The sequence below is a fragment of the Rhinatrema bivittatum genome, chromosome 15 (assembly GCF_901001135.1).
Source record: "Rhinatrema bivittatum chromosome 15, aRhiBiv1.1, whole genome shotgun sequence".
NCBI lineage: Eukaryota > Metazoa > Chordata > Amphibia > Gymnophiona > Rhinatrematidae > Rhinatrema > Rhinatrema bivittatum.
This window is the reverse complement of record NC_042629.1, coordinates 37901725-37922916: the sequence shown is the minus strand read 5'-3', so window position 1 is coordinate 37922916 and position 21192 is coordinate 37901725. Positions and strand designations below refer to the sequence as shown.

The window sequence follows — 21192 nt, the reverse complement described above, 5'->3', positions numbered from 1 at the left end:
TTTTATGTTATGTAGATTACCACAGTGTGCTAGCAGTCGCTCTTGACAAAGTACTGCCCTTGAAGAAGGAGCTTTGCTCCGAAACACCCCGGTGTCGGCGGCACAAGACTGACTACCTGAGCAAACATGAGATAAGTGGCGTTAAAGCCAGTGTTTCTGGCAATATATTTCAAGTTAAGGTTTGAAGAGCATGCAAACCCCGTGGTCATTAACATAATTCAACCACCATTGAGGTACCTAATGATTAGAAGCCAGTGTTAAGGCTCATAGACAAGATAGCAGAACCTCACAGGTTTGCATCGTATGAAGGTACACTCAATTCTCATCTATATATAACAGGTCTTTATTCAATTTATATTAGTGCTGCATAATAAGACAAAGAAATCACTGTTCTTAATAAAAGCCATGACTAGGATGACACATTCTAGAATAGAGTCCCGCTGACTATGTTCTCATTATTGATACTGACGAAGAACTTCTTCTTCCTGATGGGTGACACCAGATGTAATTAAGGACACAGATAGCACATGCGGATACATGGGTAACTCCAAAGCAGCCCAAAGCCCACAAAATGTATTTCAATGCATTTGTTTAAACTGTCATATATTTGGTATTATCTGAAATAAATGACTTTGATCTTTTAACCAGTCCTCTGTCATTAAAGGCTTCTTTTATGGGATATACTTCTTAATTATATTTAAGGATGTATAGTTATGCATATAAGGAGGAAGAGTAATGCAAACTTGCTTCCATGAAGCTATTCCTATTATGTTCTTAAATCTACAAATCTAGTTTAACCACAGAAATGTATGTGCAAGAATCTGAAATATAGTGTTCATATAGCTTAACTAAAGTTGAAAGCAAGAGGATGCCCTTCAGTTCTGTTGATACTTATAATAGGGGAAGCCCTGGTGTCCCAAAGACAGTTTTTTGCTCTAAAGCAGTAGTCCTCAGCCCTGGTGCTCATGTCCCCCAGGCAGGTCTGGTTGAGCAGTTAATTAATCAAAATAAGCAAATTAACCTACTTCATAGACCACTGTGTACATAGATCTCATGACCATTAGTCGTGGTAGCGCTGAATAGGACCTGATTAGAGGGAGACGAGGGGGGAGATACTAGGAGCAGAGTTAAGAACGTTTTCCCAAGGGATGCTTAATCTGGAAATAGAAGAGGAATTGGGCTACCACTAGTCTTAAGGGGTATTAAGGGTGGGCACAGTTTGCCCATGGCAGTATACCCAGACTCAGACCTTAGAATAAAGTAACTAGTAATCATCGTCCTCAGTTGGCTTAAATATAGCCTTTAGGTCTTGTTATAGGATAATTGGAAAATAATGAATCTAAAAAGTCCTATTTCAGTAAAGGTATTACAGTGTATAAAAGGTGAATGTTTCTGGGTTTTATATATACAGTCGTGTCCAAATTAGAACAATCATAGGCATTTTTCTAGAACTTGCCAAATAATGGACCTCCCTTTTAGTGTTTGTTCTTTAAACTGTCTTTTATCATGCTTTTTTTTCTCTCTCACCTTCCTTTATTTTTCTGACTAAAAAAAAAAAAGTACCTTTCTTCGGAGACTTTTTCCCTCCTTTTAAACTATCACCTCTTTCCTTTTTGCAACACAGACAGAACAGAGCTTTGACAGCACTCCTGGTCTCTGCCTGCCAGGAGGGTCTTTCAAGGACTAGCGAGTTAAAGAATGGAAAATGAAAGCGATCCTTATACTGTGGACAATAGATGACATGGAAAAAGGCGAGAATATCCGGCAATTAATGAGGGGAATGAAGCACCAGCTGTGTGGGCAAGAGACTAGAATGATGGATCAGTAATAGCAAAATGCAGCTAGAAAAAAAAAAGCTGTTAGCAAGAGAACAAAATAATGCAGAGAAGAATGAGAGAGAGACGGGAGAAGGAAAGACAGCAAGGGATTGAGAGAGAACAACCTAGAGGTCTCCTGCTTCAGCACCAAGGACAGAGACACTCTCAACCGCAACTAAGTGACCGGGATTCATACCAGTCAGATCCTGGCAGAGACGTTCAGAGCGCTGTGAGGCACACACAGCAGCTACTTCTCTCGTTAACATGCCTAATTATCCCTGGACCACTTTTGTCTGTCCTGGAAGGACAAAGATTTGCTTCTTTGCCATGTTTTTGGACCTAGATGATGGAGTCAAGTGGTGAGGTGTCAAGGGTAACCTTCATATATTTACCATAAATGTGAAGGTAAGTCTAGAATGTATTGTGTAACTGAATAGCTTTGTCAATATGCTTTAAACCTGCCTTTTTGCACGGGTCTATGGGTTCTGGCACTGCTAAGCAACTGAACATATCCTAAACAAGTGAAAAGGAAATAGTGTGTTACTCGTGCTTCTATACGATATTCCCCCCTTATCACTCTTTTCCTCTTTCTTTTATGACTCCTTATTCCTGTGCTATCTTCTCCCTCTTCAGCCCTTGACTTTTTCTAGCCCCTTTTCCCCCAATATTTCTTCTGTACTTTATTTAGCTGTCTCCATTTTTATGCCTTTTCTTTCATTCTGTTTTTTTCCCCCACTTTCACTGCTCCTTGTCTGTTTCATCAGAGTCTGCAAATTTGGAATAGTATAGTCCTATTTCCTTAAAGTTAGTAGTATGATTTTTGTCTCCAAATTACATTATTTCAGTGGATGCCATGTAATTTTCTATAACTTTAGAAAAATGTGTACCTATCTAAAATCTGCACATATGGAGAACTTATGTATAGCTGTACTTACACAATAAAATGTTGAATGCAATTAATTTCCATTCTGTTTTGGAATATATCATGGAGGCGAATTTGAATTTATAAATAAAACATTGACTGCAATTAGCTTAGAATACTCCCAACAATCATGTCAGATATTTTAGTTACTGAGTAACTCACCATTTACTGGAATTGATTTGGGATCACAGACCTCTGTTTAGCTACTTTAGAGCTGAAGTGCATGTATATATAACAAAAAAACCTCAAGCATATTAGTTGATACTGGAACCCTAGAATCTTGACAATGTGTGCACTTGTGCGAGATGGTCTACTGGCATGGTGTTTCAGATCCATTGCAGATATATTTTTGTGCAGTGGGGCAAGAGGAATGGCTATGACCCCAAGTGACAGAAGAGGGCACCTGAAGGGTTCAGGCAGCAGGAGGTTTTCCTTCCAATCCTCAGCCAACTGAGGAACTTTGCTTTCCCATTGCAGTCATTGGAGGAGGTGTGTTTTCTGGGAGGGAGGGATCAAATATATTTAAAAGACCCTGAAATGTGCAAACATCTGAAATGTATTGAAGTAATAGATCTCTTAAGTCAGGAACCCCCTTCTCCCACCCATAATATAGGTTATGTTTTGCCAGTATGTTACCCTCATGCCCTGCATTGCTTCTGAAATTTTTCTCTCCAGGAATGTGCACTCATCGTTCTCTTTGGGTCCTGTGCATTACCACAGCAACATATCTGAGTTTGCTGGCCCTGAGCTTGGGTACCACAGTTTGAAAATAAAAGTACCTTTAATGCGTACTTTCTTGAATCATTAGGCTCTGGCTTAAAACAAATATCATTTACAGATGAACAGTTCCATAAATGTGCCTGAAATAGGAAATTCTAAACTGCATAAATTCAATAAAGATTCTTTCAAAAAGCAAGCATGGTTAATGGATCTCCTAGCCTGGCAAAAAAAAAAAAAAAAGTGGTAGTTGCCAGCAAATTCTGGTACAAAAGTACTCTCAAATTGTGTTTCTGAAACACAAATTGCCAAGTCTGAAAGACTAGACATGATGAGAGCAATGTCTGCCCTCTAGGGCAGGAATTGGCCACAATTTCTTGACAGCTGATTTGTAGCATAAAGTGATAGGGTCATGTAGTTATAAGGATCAGTCCTCTAATATACGTGTTCCATTAAAAAATTAACTCTGTAAATGAAAACAGAAGTAGAGCTGATGAGTTAGCTGCACTAGATTTCTCAAGGCAATTTTGCCCAAAGCACCCTATAAATAAGTAAATTCATAATGAAGAGATGAAATAAATTCATGAACAATGTTGATCACATGCAAAAAAGCCAGGAAGGAAGCCGGTAAGGATATATTGTAGAGGAAAGAGTCCTTCAAAAATACTGCAGTCATATCTGTTGAGAACTAACAAGACTGATATTTGCAGAGTTCAAGAAAAAAAGATGACATCAGTAAATTGCAATGTTATAAGGGATGGATCCATTGGAGAGTTTGGGCCCATAGATGTAGGCATGCATATGACAGTATAACTTGAAATGAGTAGTGCTTGGTAGATGTGCCCCCTTTAGTTTTTTTGTTTTGGTTTTTTATGTTGATTTATTGACTTGTAATTTCACCCTTCATCAATGGTATCAGGAAGGACTTTGAATCATCTTTCAAAACTTGGGCTGGAGAACTTGTCTCCCCAAACTAACTGGGTCATTCATTATTGTGCTATGTGCTGGTATCACATGTGGTATTATTAAAATTAGGGGGAAGGGGGGGGAGAGGAATGTGAGCGGGGTTTTGGCGGAGTTGTCTCCCAGCAGCGCTGTGGGCGGTGATGATGAATCTAGGGGTAAGCAAGATAATGGATCGTAAAACCACAGTAATGCACGGCACATTTGAAGCACACAAACTTACATATTGTAAAGTGCCTCAGAATCTGATCTCTCATTTCTTTACAGCCAGAGGATCAATAAAATCACTACTTATTGATTATATTCATAAATTCTCAGAAACTGAAGACAAGAAAAATATTCACAGTGTTGGTTTTGATTAAAATCAGATTGATTGCTAATACTTGCTCAAGTTCTAGATTGGATTTATTAGCATTGGTAGGGCCATACATTAAGTTCTGTTTCCTTTATATAGGTGAACAGGATTGAAATGCAGCATCAGGAATGTTTTCCTAGGGTGGGTGGAAGTTTAGATGCAGAAATGTATTAGTGAATACATTGGAATATTGCATTGGCATCAGTTCTGGTAGTTCATCCCGACTAGGGAATTATTATAAAAGTGATGACAGAAAGTGGCATTTTCATCAACCTGTTAAATTGTCTTGCAGCTGAATTTTCCACACAAAGGATAGTCTTGAAAATAGATTTTCATGGGCAAAACATATTTTACCCACAGAAATCTGCTTTTGGAAAATTGTCCACCCTGGATGTGGGTAAAAATGTATTGCACAACTACCATTTTTATATATATATATATATATATATATATATATATATATATATATATATATATTTAAATTTGCATACTTGGAGCATGTCTAGATTGTGTGCTAGTTTCACTTCCCAGACTGGGAATTCCTCCCCAGTAGTTTAAGCTGGGAAAACCAGGTGGGAAACCAGGTGCATGTTTCCTATAAATTAAGTTTCTCTTGAATTTTCTGATATTAGTAAATGAGTCAGTATTGCCCACAGCTAAATCTGAACTATCATAGTGTAAGCAAGTATCCTATTGAGATAACATAATAGTGTGGAGTTGTTTTGCTTTGATTTATACAATATACTTTCAGGTCTCACCCAATGAAGCAGAATTGCAAGAACCACTTGATATGAAGTTGGTGGCATGTCGCTGGATTTTCCTACACATTCAAAACATAAGATGAGGTCATTGGTATAAAAAACAGTTTCTTTCCTTATTTTGGGCAGGAGGGGGAAGGTTGATGTGGTTTTATTAATATTTTGAGAACTGAAAATCATTTCAACAGCAGCTGAACAGGAACAACAAATGATAATGGGTTTTGAAAGCAGGAAGACAAGAGTCCATGTTCAGTTGTGCACTTTCAGTAGTTGTTGCCATTTGTCTGTTTTACAGGTGTCCCTGCCTTTCCAGTTCTACAAATGGCATTGCTGAGTGGAGTGGGCACCTACCTCAATGTTAGCACCACCACCCTTCCACCTGGACAAGACAACTCAACAGTGCAAGACTTGCCGCATCCTCACAGTTACTATGCTCTCTTCTACTGCATTCTCATTTTTGCCATTATATTTGGCAATGTGCTAGTCTGTCTGGCAGTGCTCCGAGAGAGGTCCTTGCAAACCACGACCAACTACTTGGTGGTAAGCCTGGCAGTGGCAGACTTGCTTGTCGCCACGCTGGTGATGCCTTGGGTAGTTTACCTAGAGGTGAGCATTTTGTTTAAGTCTATTCCAGCATATGCGATTGTACATGTGCCTTATTGGTGCTTAAGTTGTCTCTCAGGTATAATACAGTCAATATCCCATCTCCCTAGGTCAGAAGTACCAGATTTTACTTTAACTTTCCCATTAAAAGTCTAGATTCAAGAAAAGATTCTGGAATTCTGCTAGACAGATCTAGTCTCCATTCTGTCTACAAGGCTAGCTATACCCATGCATATAGCCTACCATAGAACCAGCACCTTTACAGAAACCAGCACATAGGGTGCCATTTCTGCCCTTAGTACAAACATGGCTGCTTGAAGAACTGTAGGGGGCAGTGCTGGAGACCTGGGTTCACTCCCCAGGTCAGGTCTTCTGCTAATTGGGCCAGCCAGGGCCGGGGATGCCACAGAGGTGCATTAACAGCCCCCAAGCAGGAGGGAGTCTCAATCATGCAGTGATGATGCCTGGTGGCTGGATGTAGAGTTCTAAAAGGAGCCACAGTCTTGGGCCCCCTAGCCAAGGACTATCACTATGATGGATGGGCAGATTTTGTGGAGGGGGGGGGGTACATAAAATAAGGGAGTCCCCTCTCCCTTCTCTGAGTAGCTGTGAATGAAGGCTCTTGGCAGAACTGGAAGTCCAAAAGGAGCAGGAGGCAACTGCTGGGCCAAAAAGAAAAAGCTGCAAGGAAACTGAGGAAGAAAAATCAAGAAACCTTAAATTGAACATTTCTGATTGATAAAGGGTTTGCATTACAATGCACCATGAAAACAGCTGAACTATTGCCCAGTGTAAATGAGCTTCAATGGAAGCAAAGTATGTAAAAGCATTCTTATAGTAAGGAAGCATAGAAAGTGATGTCATCTTATAATTTTCCTGACACTGGAATGATTTGCAGTGCATTTCTCTTGGTGGAAGTAATGCAGAAGAGGACATTGCATTATTCTATTCTACAGGGACATTTCACTGTGCTGAGCTATGCTATACATTGTTCAAGCAGACACTTCATTTATAATTGGAGGTTTTTTCTTTTTAATTTGGCATGTAGTGTTGTACAAAGAGCTTAATGGATAAGTTATCTTGGAGCAGCAGTCCATTTGAGAGTCTCCACAACACAGATTCAAAAAGTACAAATCTGTAGCGGTCTCTTCAGTGTCGGGGGAATTGCCGGGATCGATACACAGGCTCCCACAGTGGACATGGCTCCATTATGGATGTTTGCGCTATAAGACCTGGAGCCGGCCTGTCGTCCTCACTGTTCTGCAGGCAGTGCCCGCTTCCCGATATGATCTCTATTTTCATATCAGTAAAGAAAGCTACTTATAGAAATAAAAGTACTGTATTTCACACCACTTTCTAAGAATGATACAGAAGGAAGACAGTATTTCACTAACTCGAAAGCAGGTATCCAATCTTCCCGTAAAAAGGTCAGACTTTGTTACGGTTATTCTCCTCATCGGAGATTAAGGTAATTAGAAATAAATGTGTTTGTTGACTGGGAATGGTGGAGTAAGACAAATGCCTCATTTCCAACTGCATCCCAGAGACATGGGGGAGATAAAGTGACTTGCCTAAGCGCACAGAGAATCAGCAGCAGAGGGGAAGTCTTGAAGATGGGTTGCAGGACTCCTACTAACTCCTAGTTCACTGTTCTAACTAGTGGACCATGCCACTTCCCTAAACTATCCAGGATTTTTATGAAAAAACCCCACATCATAGTATATTTTTATGTGATATTAAAAACAAAGCAATACACATTGCAAGAGGGAAAAGGCACAAGTGGACTTACTGTGTCTATACAGTATGGGAAGGGAGGAAAACTGAATCTTTTCATCTCCAAAGTTTTTATGTGACAGTGGAAGAAAAGGAAATTCATTATGACATGAGACAGATGTCAATGCAGACATAATTTGCTTGCCCAGAAGTTGCTGAACTATGCTTTTCTTTCTCTACTGTTTCCGGCTGCCACATCTGCATCCCTTCAAGGTAGGCCACATGGGGTGTTGGGAAGTGTGATTTATGCCTTTCTAAATCTCCTGCCTTCTTGCAACTTGTTTAAAGTAAGAGGGGTATAAATAACTCATAATTGCTGCGTCTCCAATGTGCATCGTATCTTTGGACACGTAGGTGGTGCCTCTTCATAGCAAACCCTTTTCTAATGAACAGATCCTTGGAAACACAGATGAGGGGCGACTCTGAATAACTAAAGCCGACCCAGAGGGCCAGAAGATGAAGCCTCAAAGAATACTGCAGAAGGTCTGCTGGTGTAAAGACACCAAAGCTAACACTAGCTGTGCCCTTGCCACTGATGATTCGAAAACATGCATCAGTCCATTGTACCATGATCCTGAAACCTCCCACATGTTGGTTGCTTTCTGAATGCTCTGAACATCATGACTCAAAATATTTTCTTCTCAGCATGCTTCAGTGGGATGGATTTTTTAAAGAATGTTATTTCTTCTTGTACACTGACAAGCGATCTGGTTCTCCAAGAAGTTGTTACAAAGATGATCGTCAGTGCAAGGATCTTGTAGCCAGTACCTGACTCAGTGATTCACTAGCAGTCCCCATCACGCCGTGTACACAGATGGTGCACACAGCAAACAAGACCCACAAATGAAGCCTGAAGGAAAAAAAAATACATGTTTACCTTTATCTTATTGTTTACAGTAAACATGCCAAGGGAAAATGTTCTGCATTGTAGTTTGGTTGGTTTTTTTTAGCAAATGGGATTTATGGATGTGTGGGGGTTTTTTTTTGTAAATTTATAGCTCAAAACTGAAAGTTCTGGGAGGAAACCATTTGCTGTCATAAAATTGTACTCTTATCTTCTGCTCTGCCTCTCACCATTTGAACACATTTTTATGCCAATCTCTCTTTTTTCTCCAATAATCAATCTTTTTTTTCCTAACATGTTGAGGAGGTCGCTGTACTAATCTCGTAAATCCTGGTGTGAGAATGTGTGTGTATTGGTATACATGCATTTTTTTTTCCCTATCCATCAAAGATTGGGCCTGTCAGATTGGCTTATCAGTGTCCTTCCAGCAGCAGCAGCAGCATTTCTAGCCTTCTCACAAAAAGGAATGGGGCCATCATCATGACTAGCTGCACTCTCCAGCAGCAGCATTTCTAGCCTCCCCACAAAAAGGAATGGGGCCATTATCATGACTAGCTGCACTCTCCAGCAGCAGCATTTCTAGCCTCCCCACAAAAAGGAATGGGGCCATCATCATGACTAGCTGCACTCTCCAGCAGCAGGGTCCTCTGAGGCAGTAGTAGATGGGCAGCACCACCACATGAAGCAGTCCTGGATGGGGCTGATTTATCCATCACTGAGTTACCGGGGGGGGGATTTGATTTTCAGAACAAGTGTTTACTCGCAGGACTAGCTAAACCTGAGCTGGACCTAGCCTGGCAGCCCAGAGATCTTTGTCCTGTACTGCCAAGCAGGAAGACAGGAATCCTTTGATTATCCAGGGGGGGGGATAGGAGTGCTGACTCTTTTTCGTTCTTTTTTGGGGGGTAGAATAAATACAGATTTTTAATTGATTACTGGTAATTATTGCCCAGGTGACCGGAGGGATCTGGACCTTTAGCCGCACGTACTGTGACATTTTTGTGATGCTGGACGTCATGATGTGTACTGCCAGCATTCTGAACCTCTGCGCCATCAGCATCGACAGGTAGGGACCACTCAAGCCTGGGTCGCGTCACTGCTCTGGGAGAAAAGGGAAGCGGGCAAGATGCTGGTGTTAGCACTGCAGTGGGCACTATTCTCTATACAGTGCAGGCCACTTTCTGGCTATCCATGCAAGGGATATTGAGAGAGCATATTCACTAAGAAACAAACCAGGAGTGCAAGGAAGCCCTGGTCCGTACAAAAAGATATTCAATGAAGGTCTCTTCTAGCAAGCTCATGAAAATAATTCATTATAATCAAGAGAGAGCATTTTATTCACCAATCTGTACCAGAGGGCCTGAGAATTCGTATTTTTAAAGTTGGGGAGCAGGGGGTGTCTGAAATTCCCTCTTGACACCTACCATAAAAACCTGAGGTACAACTAGGTACATATTGTGCGATTACTTCCTCCATTTTTATGAATTGTAAATTGTGATTTTACATATTTTTATGAGACAAAAAAAAACAACAAAAAAAAATTTAAAGCAAAAGGCATTCAACACTGCTAAACCTGCCCTAAACCTGTTTCTTTTCTCCTGCATAGCTTTGGGGTTTTTTTTGTGCAGTAACTATAGGAAGTCCCAATATCCTTTGTTGGGAACTTCAAACCAGTACATGTGTGCCAGTGCATCATCCCACGCCCAGGGATGCAGATATTTTATAACTTCCACACGTGTATGTGCGTATGTTATAAAATAGCCTGGCTCTGTGCACATGTGCCAAATTTTAAGAGGGCGCACTCGCATCAGTGTGCAAATCCCGCTTCTACCGCGAAAATTGGAGGACTTTAAAAAAGGGTCGCATGCCGATGCTATTTCCCACTTTACCAGTTCATCCCCCAGTTTGCCCAGAAGAGACAGGTCCTCCAAACTCCTCCCACTTCAATAGCCTTCATCCCCCATCAGTTAGCCCCAACCTTTAAAACCCCGCAGATCTGCCTATTTATGTTTATTTTTGAACTGCACGTCATCCATAGCAAAAGTAAAATTATGCGGCAGGGGGCCTCTGCGTGTGCTGGATTTGCATAAGTATTTACGTGCACATCTCAGGTTCATGCCCAAGCCCAGATCACACCCTGCTCATTTTTGAAAAAAAAGTTTCTAGATGTGAGCGCGCTAAGGGAGATACGTGCGCATCTCGCTGGCTTTTAAAATCCGCTCTGCACCCACGAGCCCAATTTATTTGCGCATCCTCTAATTAATGTGCATGTCCAGCTTTTAAAATTCTCTTTTAAGCATTTTTCCCCATAGACAAGCTTTAGTGCACCAGGCCCCAAGATGTGGGTGTCATGTTAGGGTCACTTAGATATGTAGAAATATCATTATCTGCATTAAACTGCTCATTTTGCCTTGGTCTGGTGATGGGAGTATAGATGTGGAAATCTAGCAAAGAAATACATTGTTAGCTCAATTTAAAAAACCAAAAATAAAACCTTCAGTACCTAATGAAAGAATGAAATCCTAAAATCTTTCTGGGTGTATAGCCTCGAGTACTGTGGAAGCTGCTGTGTGATTAGGAACAGAAATCATGTACAATATTTTACATTAGTGCAGGTGGGTGGGAGACCAGGACTGATGGACTGCAGATGGTGCTGGGAGCACTGGGCACATCTTCGAGGGGGATATAGACTGAGCCATCAGAGATGGAGTATGTAAACAGTTGTGATGGCGAAACCGAACGACAGTATATAAAATTCGACAAATAAATAAATATGCTGATATAAAACTGTTAGAAGTATACACAAAATTTTTTTTTTGGGGGGGGTGATAAAAAAAATAAAAGCAAAATTATTAAACAAAATGAAACAAAATTAAGAGAAAACTAATCTCCCCCCAAAAAACCCAAACAAAAAGAAACATTCTACCAAAACCATACAATACAATAAAAAAAACACAACCCCCCCCCTCCCCCCCGACAATCCTGGGCCTTCCCCATCCTCCACATAAGCAGTAACCGCATAACAAGCCAAATGGAGCAGAAGCAACCCCCAATCCTGGTTTCAAACTGGCCCCGTCTGGCCCTGAGGCTGACACTGTTTAGTTAAACAGCCCCTACAGGACACTAAGCTATCTAGGAGGCATCAGGGTTTGCAGTTCACATGTAAGAGAATTGCTGTGTAATAGAGCAGACAGCAGTGCAATGCTTAGTTCATTTGCTAGGGACTGCCTAGCCTACTGGAATTCACTTGATGTTCCACCATTGATTAACGATCGAATTGTTGCTAATATACTGAACCAGAAAACCTTATTCCTATTCCTCCAGGCAGCGGATTATATAGTTTTACTCCATCTGAGACTTGCAGACCACCTGTGGCTTCTCACTGTGGTTCCTTTATACCACAGCATGTTTGAAACACAGAAAACAACAGAGTCAGTAATTAGCATTTTAAGACTTAAAATAAAAACGGCACTGAAAGGGAAGTGACTTGGGGAGTGATGAAGTCTAAGAATACCTGCTATATAGCCACTCTCTCAATTTTATGTCCTCTTCTCAAAATCATTGCACTGTCCCTTTCTTGACTGTTAATGCTGTGCTTTCCTTGTTTGCCACCTTTTCGTTTATCTTACCCCCTCCCAGGTACATGGCAGTGGTGATGCCGGTCCAGTACAACACCGGGCAGAGCTCCTGTCAACGGGTCTCCCTCATGATTGTGGTGGTTTGGGTGCTGGCGTTCGTCATCTCTTGCCCGCTTCTCTTTGGCTTCAACACCACAGGTAAGATCGCCACAGCTGGCGAAATCGGATGTAATAAATGTTGCAGAACACGTGCCAGCTTGGACCTTGGAGAGGAATAAAAATGCGAGAGTCCAGTTTTCTCTGCTGACTCGAGGGACAGGACATGCACCCCCCATCTTCACCTCCTCCACGGCATTCAGCTTCTTGTGCTGTTCCCTTGCATTCAACCCCCTCGATTCTCCAAACCTTCTCCTTTTTTGTTAGTTCCCAAGCATTCATCCATTCCTTCACCACAAATCATTCTGGGTCGGAATGAAGCTATGGGTGGCCTCCTCTTCCCCTCTGCTGTTAGCTGAATCCCAAGTCCTGGGAGCAGAGTGATCTGCTGGACCTGGGAGAGAGAGTGTTCACTCCACCTCACCCCCCTTCAGTCAGAAGAGCAGAGAAGAACACTACTCCTGGCAGCAGGGGGCGTGGACAGGATGAGGAGAGCAGGAAGCTTACTGGCTCTTGGTTGCTGTCCTGCCAGCCCCAGCTTCACCCCCTTCCCTCCTGTCCTCCAATGCTTCTAGTTGCAGGCAGGAGGGGAGGGGCTGAGCATAGAGAAAAGCCTCTGCTTCCTGCTCCAGTCCCTCTCTCCAATTTCTACTGCAATCAATAGCACTGCAAGGACAGGAGAGAAGGGGCTGGAGAAGGAAGCCAAATGTATCTTCTCCCTGCTCTATTGTGTGTGCTCCCTGCTTCAGCCTCCCTCTCCTGTCATCTGCAGTGGTGCTCAGTTGCCATGGGGAACAAGAGAGTATAATCCACAGGTTAGCCACCCCTGCTCTACTATATATAATAAAGATTATGGGATTCCCTATAAAACAGAGGTGTAATATCTGGCCAGTTTCTCTGGCACAACTCACCCATGGTTGACCTGCACTGAGAGAAGGTCCAGGGCCCTGCGTGACTGCCCCAGAACAGAAATGCCATTAGGATATAGGATCACCAGCTGCTTTTTTTTTTTTTTTTTGTTTCTCTCTCACTTTGCCCATTGGTATCAAATACAGAAAGCAAATGTTCATGGTGGCATTATTTTCAGTTAGAATATGTTCCCCTTTTCAATTAAATGTCCCTCAAGGACATCTTTACGGCCATTAAGTGCATAATTCAGGTTGCTGAAATCAGTAAGTCCAATGCAACTGGCTCATGGAGAACAGTGGACAAGATGTTGTACAATGCAAAAGCTTCAACAAGAACCTAATGCAAAGAGGACAGAGAATAAAGCGCAAGACTTGCTCGTTGTTTGAAAAATGCTTCTAGTTTTATTTTAGATGTAACCCCCATCCCAGGAGGCAGGCTGCGCTCAGATGGGGCTATAAAAGTATTTAAGTCTTTTCAGAGCTGGGACCTCACAATAAGCTCTCTCAATGTTTCTCTTTCCCAGGGCCTAGATCCTTTTTCCCCACAGGGAGTGGGAGATCTTTCAGGGCCCTGATTGATAACGATGGCTTGGATGTACCTTCCTCTTTACCCGTGGGAAGTGGTATCTCCTCGTCTCAATCTGGATGCAGTAATTAGTCCAAAAAAAAAAACCAAAAACAAACAAAAAAAAACCAACACACGCATGCCAGAGTCAGTGTCCAAATAAATCTTTACCGATTGGCAACACATTTGTAGAATGACAGCAACAAGAAAATCCTCTGCGCCATAATGTCTTGTGTGTTTTCCTTACAGTCTTTCCCTTCTACCTGTGCATGAATCTCTGAACCAGGGCAAGGGAAACGTCCACCCTCCAGGGCTGGGACAAGTGGAGCTCCCAAGTGGGTAAGGCTTCCTTTACCTGGGTGGAAAACCCTGTCCTTTGCACAGAGAAATAAATTCCCTCTCTCCCCAGGGAGTGAAACACCAGCTGGGTGTCCTCCTTGATCTTTGTTGAGCACTTGCTCACAGTTAGTAAGCAATCTTCAGTTAAGTCTCTGGTTCCTCTGATCTCTTTTTTTCTCTCTCTTGGATCCCAAATGGGAAGGATCCTCTGGATACAGGCAGCTCTCCCTGCTCCAATGCAGGAAGGAAGGGGCAGCCAAAAAATCATCCTCCTGGATCTCAAATGCAAGTCATTTTCCTTTCAATAAATCTTAACACCGGGGTTCCTCCTTGCAGCATGTCACTACTTCCTCCGTCCTTGTCAAGGGTATGGAAGGGCAGGTCTTCCTTAACCTGAGCAGCCCCAGACACAGGGTTCCCCATGCCCTGAATCCAGGTGGTACCCAGGATCTCACAAGGCTCCTACCACGAAAATTGTAAAACCCAAAAAAACAACCCAGAGGAAAAATCCCTACCAGTCAGTGAGTGAACTGGAAGAGGAAAACCCTCATAACATAAGACTTGCCAGACCAAAGGTCAATAAAGCCTGGTGTTCTGTTTTCAACAGTGGCCAAGCCAAGTCACAAATACCTGACAATATCCCAAGGGGTAGACAGATTCCAAGCTACTTATCGCAAGAATAAGCAGTGGATTTATGCAATTCTACCTTAATAATGGTTAATGGACTTTTCCTCCAGGAACTTGTCCAAACCTTTTTTAAGCACAGCTACACTAATAGCTTTCACCACATCCTCTGGCAACGAATTCCAGAGCTTAATTATGAGTTGAGTAAAAAAAATATTTTCTCTTATTAGTTTTAAACGTATTACCCAGTAACTTCATTGTATGTCTCCTGGTCTGTGTTCTTTTCAAAAAAAAAAAAAAGAGTAAACTGATTAGTGTTTACTCATAGAAACATAGAAATGACGGCAGAAGAAGACCGAATGGCCCATCCAGTCTGCCCAGCAAGCTTCACACATTTTTTCTCTCATACTTATCTGTTTCTCTTAGCTCTTTGTTCTATTCCCCTTCCACCCCCACCATTAATGTAGAGAGCAGTGATGGAGCTGCATCCAAGTGAAATATCTAGCTTGATTGGTTAGGGGTAGTAACCGCCGCAATAAGCAAGCTACACCCATGCTTATTTGTTTTACCTAGACTATGTTGTACAGCCCTTGTTGGTTGTTTTTTCTTCTCCCCTGCCGTTGAAGCAGGGAGCTATGCTGGATATGCGTGAAGTATCAGGTTTTTTTTTCTCCCCTGCCGTTGAAGCAGAGAGCCATGCTGGATATGCATTGAAGTGAAGTATCAGGCACATTTGGTTTGGGGTAGTAACCGCCGTAACAAGCCAGCTACTCCTCGCTTTGTGATTGCGAATCCTTTTTTTCTTCACCCCTGTCGTTGAAGCTATGCAGGATATGCGTGAAGCAGGGGGTTTTTTTTGTTTTTTTTCCCCTGCAGTTGAAGCAGAGAGCTATGCTGGAAATGCGTGATGTATCAGTCTTTCTCCCATGCCGTTGAAACAGAGAGCCATACTGGATATGCATGGAAAGTGAAGTATCAGGCACATTTGGTTTGGGGTAGTAACCGCCGTAACAAGCCAGCTACTCCCCGCTTTGTGAGTGCGAACCCTTTTTTTCTACTCCCTTGCCGTTGAAGCAGAGAGCTCTGCTGTATATGCATTGAAAGTGAAGTATCAGGCATATTTGGTTTGGGGTAGTAACCGCCGTAACAAGCCAGCTACTCCCCTCTTTGTGAGTGCAAATCCTTTTTTCCATTTCCTCTTGTTGTTGAAGCTTAGAGCGATGTTGGAGTCACAGTAAGCATGTGTATGTTTATTGAATAAGGGTATTGTGTCCAGGCAGTAGGCATCATTCTGGCGAGTCACCCACTCTTCATTGGCGGCCTCTTGACTTTATGGATCCACAGTGTTTATCCCACGCCCCTTTGAAGTATTTCACAGTTCTGGTCTTCACCACTTCCTCCGGAAGGGCATTCCAGGCATCCACCACCCTCTCCGTGAAGAAATACTTCCTGACATTGGTTCTGAATCTTCCTCCCTGGAGCCTCAAATCGTGACCCCTGGTTCTGCTGATTTTTTTCCTATGGAAAAGGTTTGTCGTTTTTGGATCATTAAAACCTTTCAAGTATCTGAAAGTCTGTATCATATCACCTCTGCTCCTCCTTTCCTCCAGGGTGTACATATTTAGATTCTTCAATCTCTCCTCGTACGTCATCCGATGAAGATCCTCCACCTTCCTGGTCGCCCTTCTCTGTACCGCTTCCATCTTGTCTTTGCCTTTTTGTAGATACGGTCTCCAGAACTGAACACAGTACTCCAGGTGAGGCCTCACCAAGGACCTGTACAAGGGAATAATCACTTCCCTTTTCTTACTCGATATTCCTCTCTCTATGCAGCCCAACATTCTTCTGGCTTTTGCTATCGCCTTGTCGCATTGTTGTTTCGCTGTCTTCACATCATTAGACACTATCACCCCAAGGTCCCTCTCCTGCTCCGTGCACATCAGCCTTTCCCCCCCCCCCCCCCCCCCCCCCATCGAATACAGTTCATTCGGATTTCCACTCCCCATATGCATGACTTTGCACTTCTTGGCATTGAATCTCAGCTGCCATATCTTCGACCACTCTTCCAGTTTCCTTAGATCCCGTCTCATTCTCTCCACTCCTTCCGGCGTGTCCACTCTGTTGCAGATCTTAGTGTCATCCGCAAAAAGACAAACCTTACCTTCTATCCCGTCCGCAATGTCGCTCACAAAGATATTGAACAGGACCGGTCCCAACACCGATCCTTGCGGTACACCATTTAAAATCGCTCTCTCTTCAGAGAAGGTTCCATTTACCATCACACATTGTCTTCTGTCCGTCAACCAATTTGCAATCCAGGTCACCACCTCGGCACTCACTCCCAAGCTTCTCGTTTTATTCACCAGTCTCCTGTGTGGAACCGTATCAAAAGCTTTGCTGAAATCCAAGTATATGATATCAAGCGCTCTTCCTCGATCCAATTCCTTGGTTACCCAGTCAAAAAAGTCAATCAGATTTGTCTGACAGGATCTTCCCCTGGTGAATCCATGCTGCCTCTGGTCCATCAATTCTCCAGACTGTAGATAGTTCACTATTCTCTCTTTCAGCAGTGACTCCATTACTTTTCCCACCTCCGAAGTGAGGCTAACCGGTCTGTAGTTGCCAGCCTCCTCCCTGTTCCCACTCTTGTGAAGCGGGACCACCACCGCTCTTCTCCCATCACTCGGCACCACTCCCATTTCTAGGGATCTATTGAACAGGTCACACAGCGGACCTGCCAGAACATCTCTGAGCTCCCTCAATATCCTTGGATGAATCCCATCAGGCCCCATGGCTTTGTCCACTTTCAGGTTCTTTAGTTCTTCCCACACATTTTCTACTGTAAAAGGATTTTCATCTATTCCACTTCCCTCCAGTTTCTTGTTGTGTAGAGATGGTCCTTCTCCAGGGTCTTCTTTAGTGAAGACAGAGCTGAAGTATTCGTTTAATATTTCTGCCAATTCTTCCTCTCTCTCCACACATTGATCATTACCACCTTTCAATTTCACTATACCACTTTGGACCTTTCTCTTTTCGCTGATGTATCTGAAAAATGTTTTGTCACCATATTTTATCTCCTTGGCAATCCTCTCTTCTGCTTGACTCTTTGCCAACTTGATTAATTTCTTTGTCTCCCTCAGTTGATACAAATATTCTTCTTTGTGCTCCTCATTATTTTATAGATCTCTATCATATCTCCCCTCAGCCATCTTTTCTCCAAGCTGAAGAGTCCTAACCTCTTTAGCCTTTCTTCATAAGGAAGTTGTTCCATCCCTTTATCATTTTGCTCGCCCTTCCCTGTACCTTTTCTAATTCTGCTGTATCTTTCTTGAGATATGACGACCAGAACTGCACACAATGCTCAAAGATGAGGTCACACCATGGTGCGATACAGAGGAATTATGATCTTCTCTGTTTTATTCTCCATTCCTTTCCTAATAATTCCTAGCATTCTATTTGATTTCTTGGCTGCTGCTACACACTGAGCAGAAGATTTCAACATATTTTCAATGAATGCTCTTAGATCCTTTTCCTGAGTAGTGACTCTTCCCAACCCTGATCAGGATCCCCAGGCAGGTTGGGCCTGGTTCCTATAACTGGGCCTGAAAAATCAACACAGGAAAAAACACCTCACTACCTCCTAACTGCTAGTAAACCATAAGGGACTGCCTCTTGACTCTGGAGAGAGCTGCTTAAAAAAAAAAAAAAAAGTCTCAGAGACAGCCATTCCAAATCCCTCAAAAAAGTGAGGGACTGTATTTGAATGGTAACCTCCCCCATTCACTAACCTAACCTGCACTAGCTAACCAAGAATGCTTCCAGGCCTTAGAGTCAGTTATATAAACTTTGGGAAGAATTAAGATGGGACATCAACATTAGTCCACCTTCAGTCCAATAGGAATGCCATTATAAATCACCATTTCAGTACTTCATCCTTCCCACACTACCCCATCGCATTCCCCGACCATAATGGAGGATTCAAAATCAAATTCCTGGAGTGCAGAAGTACTGGAATTGCAAAAGAGGTTAACACTAATTGGGGGCTGGCCCATGACAACAATACACAGTACCATGCAAGATCACTGGGTTCTGCTCTTCAGCCTCTCTTTGGAATTGCTAGGGTTGAGGATGCCATGCTGTCAATGTTTACAGCTCCTTAAGGGGGAAGGAGTTTCAATCATTGCACACCAACACCACCAGCAAGTGCACGGTCTGTGTATCAAGTTCAGGAAGGAGCCGTGGTCTGTGGGCCCTGGTCAAGTGCTATCATCCTGTCTGGACAGAGAGTTATAAAATGATAAAAATCCCCAGGTAACTGTGAATGAAGGCTTATGGTACCATAGCCTAGCACAAGCCAATTCCAGTTGAGGTGAAAGTCCAAAACAAACAGGAGGAAACGAACCAGCCAAAGCTCCCTCCACCATCACCATCGTTGTGTGAACACTTGAAGCAATTAGTTACATATGTTGCTGTGTTTTGAAATCAAGGTTGCAATAGGAAGGTGTCCAAAGGGTGTCAGTGTGAACATTTGTGTAGAGTATTGTGTGCTACTGCTGCTTTTGATACAAATATTATGAAGGGGGAAAGAAGAAATGAAAGAATGAATGGGCTGGGTATCTGTACAGGGGGTGGAGTAGTCAGTGTCCTCCTTCCTCTTCTGAGAAGCTAGCACCTGAATTCTAGACCATCTGTACCTCAATAAGAATGCAGTGTTTGCTGGTCCATAGAGATCTTAACACCAGTGGAGAACAAAGGGATCCTCTAAGTTATGTACTTCCCTCCTCTTCTTTCCACAGGAGATCCCAGTATCTGCTCTATATCCAACCGAACTTGTCATCTACTCTTCCTTGGTGTCCTTTTACCTGCCTTTATGGTCACGCTGCTGGTTTATGTCCGTATATATATTGTGCTGCGGCGGAGGACAAGACGCATCATCGGTGCCCGACAAAGCAACGAGAGCACGAGACAAGGTCACAGTCAAGTGACACGTGTAAGAATTCTTAAAGAGAAAGCCAAAAAATGCATGAATGGGCAGAATAGGCGACAGAGGGAGGGGAGGACTGCTTTAGGGACAGAAATTGCATAACTTTGACTGCATGGGGCACAGCAGATTCACTTCAAAGAATGGCCTGAGCATCATGGCTACTAACTTAGGGGACAACTTTCATAGGTGGAAATGGGGTCTTTGAAAATGGTTCTCTTAGGTCTCCCTGAGGCAGGCTTTCATTTCTAGTTCACCTCCCAAATGTATTCTGCAGGACAGCAAGGAGCTGATTGCAGTGGCATGGAAGTGAACACATGGAGCTAGGTTTAGGATGAGTAAGCAGCTCCATATCAGAAGGGACAGGCCGAGCCAGTCCTGGTTTTATTTTCTTACTTACAAAATGGGAAATACCCACCCATAGATTCAAAGGGAATAAAGCCAGGATTAGTTCACTGTGGTTCACTTTAATTACCTAATAATGCTTGTGAAGTTTAGAAACAAAATGTAAAAAAGAAACCTTGCAGTGAAAATTATAATATATCAAATCAAAAGTAAATTTAACATAATGCCTGATCAATAATATAAAAGATGAATGACCTTCATAGACAAGATGCTGACTGCACATACATCCTGTGACTAAGCATCTATGTAATCATCGGTGTAATTTCCAAATTAATTTTACAAGAATTTTGATATTACAGATGTGTCCTAATGTACTTACTGTATCTGGAGGTAATATTCATAGTAGAAAAGGTATAGCTCAATCCATCACTGGCTCAGTGTTTTGAAATGTCAGTCTGCGTCAGGGTTCAAGGAACAAGCACTCTACCATGGCATCTTCCAGTTGGTGTGCAGATGTGATGAGCTAGACGCCGCCATGTTAAGTGTGCTCATTCCCTGAGCCCTGACGCAGAGTGAGAGTTTGAAACACCGAGCCAGTGTTGTGTCTAAGTTCACCCACACCAAGTGCTGCCCTTCTCGGGGCAGGTGTAACTTTGCATGCTTACCTGGGCACTCAGCCAAGAATTTTCAAAGCATACTTATGCACATAAGTTTGCTTTGAAAATCTGGGGGTTAAGTCTTACGCGTGAAGGAGCTTGCAGACGCTACCCCACTGCAAACATTATAAATTTCCAAGGGGAATTCCCAGAGAGTTTTCCTTTGAGAATGAGCTTGCAGGCCCACAGGAATAATGTAGCCCATGGACCTGCAACTGCAAAGGGGCTGGAAGAGTCTTTCCAATGTATAATCTCAGACTTAAGATGTATGCAGATGTACCTTTGAAA

At 42.7% G+C, this 21192-nt stretch overlaps 1 protein-coding gene across 1 annotated transcript in view; it reads left to right on the top strand.

The window, feature by feature from the left end:
- The window catches only part of DRD3 (dopamine receptor D3), a 43275-nt gene that overhangs the window by 16293 nt on the left and 5790 nt on the right, over positions 1–21192 (top strand). The window contains 6 exon segments of the mRNA XM_029578034.1: positions 5828–6138; positions 9706–9818; positions 12392–12528; positions 19719–19746; positions 19748–19791; positions 19794–19903. Coding sequence (XP_029433894.1) covers positions 5828–6138; positions 9706–9818; positions 12392–12528; positions 19719–19746; positions 19748–19791; positions 19794–19903 — 743 coding nt within the window.